Source organism: Sparus aurata, chromosome 15 (assembly GCF_900880675.1).
Source record: "Sparus aurata chromosome 15, fSpaAur1.1, whole genome shotgun sequence".
Lineage (NCBI taxonomy): Eukaryota > Metazoa > Chordata > Actinopteri > Spariformes > Sparidae > Sparus > Sparus aurata.
Genome location: NC_044201.1, coordinates 5,557,963 through 5,564,885, shown reverse-complemented (window position 1 = coordinate 5,564,885; position 6,923 = coordinate 5,557,963). Strand labels below are relative to the sequence as shown.

The following is a 6,923-nucleotide window of genomic DNA, read 5'->3' as shown; positions in this document are numbered from 1 at the left end:
TGCAAAGTATAAACGAAGGGAAACAAACTGCAGAGACACCCCAACTTTACCTGCCTATAAAAAGGTGGCTAACTCACCTAGCTAGTCTTCAGTGGCTTGCCGAGCTCGAGGCGTCTTTAAACGCTGAACTCAGTGGATCACCGAAGACCAGGAATCCAGTCAACTGCGAATCACTGAAGCGTACCCCCACCCAGGATTACCACCAAAAATAAGAAAGGCAAAATAACAAACGTGGCAAATCCTTGAAAATGCCCGGCAGCTTTCTGGTTAGGGTGCTCAGTCAGAAACACAACATGCAGCAACAACAACTTAACAAAAAAGATGACCACTACACTTAACTAAAGGCCACTTACACAAACAAATTAAACCAAACCACATCTACCTCACCTCATGGACATTCAGATCCCGGACGAGCCCCCAATTGTTACGGCCAGGGGAAACCCTGGCGCAACAAGAAATTGAGACTCCCCTCTTCCTGTTCCCCAAACACCACCAGCAGTGAGCGTTTCAACAAAGTTTTATTCAAAACAAACACATTCTCAACAAGCATGCATCCTGGCAGTCAGGGTCAATGGAGGAGAGCCCCCAGGAACTGGGCAGAGCCTGCCTTTAAACTCTTGTTTTCAGAGTTTGACCTCTAGGGTTGTAACACCGTGATTGAGGTGAGTAATTTAAAAAGCACAAGTAGAATTCATGAAAGGCTAGATGTGTTTCCAGGTTGGATTTGAAATCAAAGAAACATAAACATAACCACACACTTGTGCACAAGATCACACACAGAGTTCTATTAATCAGAGAACCTGCTGATTTGTAAATGGGCCGCTGAGTGAAAGTGGCTCAGGGGGCTTTTTATTTAAGCAGGGCAATGAACTGTACAGACCACAGTAGTAGAAGCTGCCAGCTGTGCAGCAGAGCCCATACAGTATACGAGTCCTTTTGACTGAACCCTGTCGGTGTAAGAGAAATTAGTAGTGTCACATCCGGAGGAACTAATTCGTCCCTCTTGCTCACTACATCCTCACATATGCACATCAGTGCACAGCAGCCCAGTACCACCTTCATGTACAGTAGGCTATAGCAGCAGGGAAGCAGAGGGAACTGGAGTCCTTTAATGAGCAGCCTTTGTATGAGCAGACCTTCTTATACAGGGCGAGCTTACAACCAGCTATTCACATCTAAATGACCAATTATAGTCCAATGAAACTGCTTTTACATTCCACTACACAAAGAGGGTCAGGCTGGTCATAACAGGGCCATACAATGTGTCAGATCAGAAAAAAAAGACATTTTCTATGATAGACTTCTGCTGTACAAAACGCACCTATAGTAGGATTTTATCTATAAGAATATACATATTAATGAGGAATTCCTTTGGACAGGTCACGGAGGGCTGTAAATGGCACACTAGTCTATTGGGATATTATGTGCCAGCTTCAGATCATTTATTTTTGGCCTAAACGGCCTCTCATAGGTAATCAATAAAATCCCCATCGACTCTAAAGGACGATGGGAGGAATTCTCCAAGGTGCTGAAAAGTGTCCCCGAGCTCATCCGGGAGAGGAAACGACGGGACACACCCGCCGGAGCCCATTGGTACAACGTCACGCGCAGAAAGTACCCGAGCGAGTAAGGTAAATGAATTACGGATGAGAGGAGGAGGAGGAAGAGGAGGAGGAAGAGGAGGAGAAGGAGGAGGAGGAGGAGAGATAGAAAGCTGAGGATGCAGGTTTGGCTCCAACACACAGCCATCCCCTCTCGAACCACCAGCAGCACGAGCGGCTGCACCTCGGTGAAATAGGTTACAACTTTACAGCGGTCTCATCAGCTGACGGCGAGGAGATGCGTCCGCAAAAGCTTTGATTCGACCCCCTTTAACGTCCTCCTCCTCTTCTTCCTCCTCCTCCTCCTCCTCCTCTTCCCATCTCGAGCGAGGAGCATCCCGCACACTGATTTTTCACTCGGGCAGGCAGACGGGCAGGATTGACACAACGCCAGACACGATGCGCGGATCTCCCCGACATGGGACAGCCCTGGGATTTACAGTGCTGCTGAACGCGCTGCTGCTGTTTGCGACGCAGGCTGCAGAAGGAGCCCTAACGGACCATCTCCTGGTTCAGTTGCATGAGGACGCACAGGACGAGGCGCACCAACTTGCAGCACAACATGGGTTCCAGAGTGCCCGAAAGGTATGGATGCTCGGATACAACTGGCGCGCATTGCTGGATTTCTAAGCAAAATTTTTCTGTGTTTTCTCCCGTAGGAACGAAACTTTGACAATTGATTTATTATTGCAAAAATAAATTGATGTTAAGCTACCAAACTATAACGAACGTTCTATCATTCTCGCTATTATAGATAACCAAACATGCTGTGCTTGGCCTCAAAAGCAGTCCAGTCGAGGTGATAAAGAGAGGCTTCGAAAGGTTTTTTATTATGGTTTGACTTCATCACACTTTTGCTTATTTTGATGACGTCATTCCTTCTAAATAACCAGGGTCTGGTTAGTGAATTGGTCATTGGCCTTATGGCCCCTTGGAAGGCAAAGCTGTCCAGGTGGTAGTTTATGTCATCCATTTTCAGTCTCTTGTAAAGCAAAAGACACTTTTCGTGGGGGGGGTTTGTTTCGTGAAAGAAAAAAAGAAAAACACAACGAATTACATCAGCAGGAGGTTTCTCTCACATCATGAAGTTGTGCTCTCATTCTTGACAATATGACAGATTCCATCGCTGTCAGTTAAAAAGATAAAAATCTTTCATTTGCATGCAGCGCCTGATTTATTAGAAGGAATATCCCAGCCTTTCTCTCTACAACAGTTGTGTTCACATCGCATATCGTGACATACATGGCCTTTATAAACATGGCATTTTACTCACCTGAGACAACATGTCTTCCTAAATAGCTGCACAAATGCAGCACACGTCGCAATATGTCAAAAGACCTAACAAGCCATTAATGGCACGCTGATGGAAATAATTCCCTGACAGTGTGTGTGCCTTGTCACATGTCAAAATAAATGTGTGGGTGAAATTGGCTGGAGCCATGGCTACTGAGGCGTAGCGGTGAACAGAAAGGTGTCTGCGCTCCTCAGAATGAGGATTTTCCTCTCAGTGATAACCCCCACCCTCACACACACACACACACACACACACACACACACACACCGGTTTCATCTGTAACTCATCATAAAGTGATATATGTGTACACTGGTGTCCCCCCCCCCCCCCCCCCTTATCTTCTGCCTGCCTGCCTCCAAGGTTATGTAATCGGCAGCTATATTTGTCTAAATGGGATATGCACCATTAAACAATGTGTGTGTCATTCAAATGATCTCCTATTGTTGCTTAATTAACTAGACCGGGAGAAACATACCAATGTGAGCACAAAGAGATAAAAGAGAGCGAAAGAGATCGCTGATCAGCTTAATAACTAAAAGAGCTCTCAACGGAAGTGCAGTGTTTGCTTTTTTTGTTATTTGCATCACATACACCAGCTTTTGTCTATTTGTTTTGGCCAACAGTGGTAGAATTAAAGAGCAGGGGTAGGAGGATAGGAATAATCCTCGTCCTTCCATGAGAATTTCATTTCCACATTAGACCCGACAGGCACATCTGAAAGCATTTATTTTGAGGATTGACCTGTACCCTGGCTGTTACCAAAGCATACTGGGGTCTTTAATCTGTGCCGGAGGGAAAGCTCTGGATGATGCATCTCATTTGCCTGCCCTTGTGATTTATTATGGTTGATTCCTGCTCTGTTCTCCACTGCCTTAAAATAGACCCTCAGTGAAAGCCAGGGAATCAGTGCCCTTGTTCCCACCTGCTCCTCCATCTATGATTGATTGTACTTTTTTTATATTTGTCACTCACACACTTTCTGATTGCCGCATCTGTTTGTCCTCATCTCTGCTTCTTGCTCCTGATCCATTTTCCTCTCTGGCTTCCCCCCCCCCATCAGCTTCCCTTTGGAGAGGGGCTCTTTCACTTCTATCCTCAGGACACTTCGAAGAGGCGTAGCAAACGAAGCGCCCGCAGCAGACAGCAGCTCCAAAAGGACCGCAGGGTAAGCATACATGCGGGGATGAACCCTGAGAAAAGCACACTGAATGTTTCCTGTACGCATGTGCACAGTGTGCATGGCTCCCCTTTCACTTTGCATGACAATGGTCATGTTGAGGCTAGAATTCATGTAGAATACAGTGCAAACAAATTGCTTTAACATCCCAGATGAGAAAGTTAGACGCACCTAGCTTGCAGGCACACAGAGCAGACAGAGCAATACATTTAAAAGTCAAAATGTAAGATTCAAAAAATGACAAAATATAGCAGAAAACCTGTGAGGTCTCTGCAGGCTATTGCTATCAAATATACATAAAAAACACATTATTATTCTTTCATAATGCACAATAATGAACTTCTGTGTATAGAATGTGAACTGTGTGAGTTTTTCACTCTTTTGGAAGTTGTTCTGGTGTACAAAGATGATAACAGTAATCCTTGAATTCATAATAACGACTGTCGAGTCGAGCAGTGACTGATATTCCGGGTTATCAACAGGAAATCATTCTCCAGGCTGCACAGTGATAATAAATGAGTGTTTCCATCCACCAACTGTTTGCTTCAAATGAAATATTTGGAATTTAATTGTAAAAGAAAATCTCTAAAACCCGAATAATCATAAGTGAATTTTTAACGAGCTACAGTATAGTACTTGGATTACAATGGCAGAAGCTGTTTTTCATTGATGTTGAGATGATTGTATTGTTTGATGTCTACATAACTAAACTACGCTGTAGACATACTTTAGTCAGAAGCTGCATCACAGCCTCAGATCATTGATACTTTCTGACTTTCTTTGTCTTCTTCCAAAAAAAAAGCCACCAGACTCCTCAAACCCCTGTGGAATACCACTAACTCAATATACAGCCTTAATTACCTTAGGCTACTACAACTCTTGACTTTTGATGATTTTTCTGCTTCATTTCCCAGTGTTTTTCCCAGTGTTTCCTATCAGGAGGAGGTATTGCATTGTAAATGCTAAGTAAACTAAAGGTAACATGAGATGTGTTCCAATATGCCAATGTGCTCCTCCAATGTCATCATTATATCTATATTGCAAGTACAATGATTTTGAAGATAGAAGCTGTGATGAAAAGATATTTAGACTTCACATCACAATTACCTTATTGACCTATCCATATGTTCGTGATATTTTTGCTGACCTTGATAATGCCTGTACAATATCAAGTCCATTTGATTTATCGTTTTGTTTTTGCAGTTTTATTTTTATTAATGAGTTATATATTTAGGATATTTTAGTATACTAATTCCAACGTCTTAAAGTTAATATTCTTAAAGTCCCCTTAAGTGTTTTTCTTCTCAATCCTACGGTTGAATGTTTGAGTTTCACTGTGTTGGAATACTAGATACTAGAAGGCTGTTTTCACATTCATTGCTGAAAGTCTAAATTTTCCCCGTGCTAAGGTGTATGGAAGCCAATTTTGGTCCAATATCCAGCATAAACAAGTGTGATGTGGAACCTTAAAGTCTCCACTGCACATAGACTGAGAATGGACTTTATTGGCCATCGACACATTCATAAATTCTAAAGGGAAATGGAAAAGTTGCCATTTTGAGGGTTTTTATGTGGTATTTATACTTTTTCCCCCTTGTCAGATCAGAGAATTGTTATCTAAACATAAACCATGTGTTGCAGGGATCTGAAAGAGTTAAATGTTCATTGCTTCAAAGGTAGTACTTGCATTATTATGCTATCATATTATTATTATTATTTCATTGGAATACGATGGTCTTAAAATGACAATGTTGTTTACTGCAATCCGAACTTAGAACATATATCATCCAACAAGAACATGTGTTGTGACAGGCCTAAATATGTCTATATGTCTTAGGATAGAGTGTTGGGTGATAATTAGTGATAACCATTTTGAATGAGTACCTGCATACAGTGTGTCACTTTATTTTCATAATAGGGATGATACACACATTGGTTATTTTCATTAAGAACTAATCTGCTGATTATTTTCTCAATTAACCATAAATCATTATGCTCACAAGCTCGGAAGATATTAGACAAATGTCCATCACAATTTCCCCGAGCTCAAGGTGACAGAATGTAATTACTTTCTTTCTTTTTGTCCGGCGGTCCAAAGTCTTCCCAAGAGCCTTCCTCATAATATAAAACAAAAAGATTTGCTCTGTCTTCAAGCTCTTATCTAAATAAGACTGTTTGCGTGCGTGCCGAGCTCTGCCTGTTTAACTCCGTCCACTGACGGAGGCGGTGAAAAGTGGAGGTCCTGCTGCAGACAATCAACTAACCTCTCTAATTGCGGTTGTGAGAGGTGCTAATGAAAATAAATGCGAGCCACTCCACCGAGCTAATACAGCTAATGGAAGTGAGACAGCAAGGACATGGGCAGGTCCACGTTCCAGATGCTGGGTTTTAATCAGATGCTGGACATGCTCATACGCGACACTGCAGTTATTGATTTCTGTGCATGTCTGGAATGGACAAGGTCAGCTCGTTTGATTTAATGTTGCCTGTTTATCATTCTGGAGTCTCTTTCTCGCATCTTTCAGGGTAAAGCAGACGTATCTTGATTTTGCACCTGCAGATGTGTCAAGAATGAATAGTGAAATACATGCAAAGACAGCCCCAAATATCAATTTAAATGCTGAAAAAGAGTTGTGTGTATTGTGGCAGCCTGCTACATGCCCTCTTTAGATTTAAACGAGGCGTTACATGCTGATTTCTCGTACTTCTAATTGTCTGTAAGCCTAACTGAGGAGCAGCATCACTGTTGAATGTATTGAATGGATTCCTTAGTGTCCCAGGAGCCCTTTTCTTTGTTGGACTCTATTAGTGCAGCATGTTGACCCACTTCTGACTCACCCGCTATCTTTTC

General features: G+C 42.5%; 1 protein-coding gene across 1 annotated transcript in view; it reads left to right on the top strand.

Moving 5' to 3' along the window:
* The first annotated feature begins 1,650 nt into the window (after positions 1–1,650).
* The window catches only part of pcsk2 (proprotein convertase subtilisin/kexin type 2), a 32,963-nt gene continuing 27,690 nt past the window's right edge, over positions 1,651–6,923 (top strand). Inside the window, exons 1-2 of the mRNA XM_030441725.1 lie at positions 1,651–2,186; positions 3,956–4,060. Coding sequence (XP_030297585.1) covers positions 2,001–2,186; positions 3,956–4,060 — 291 coding nt within the window. The 5' untranslated portion in view covers positions 1,651–2,000. The remainder of the gene's footprint in view (positions 2,187–3,955; positions 4,061–6,923) is intronic.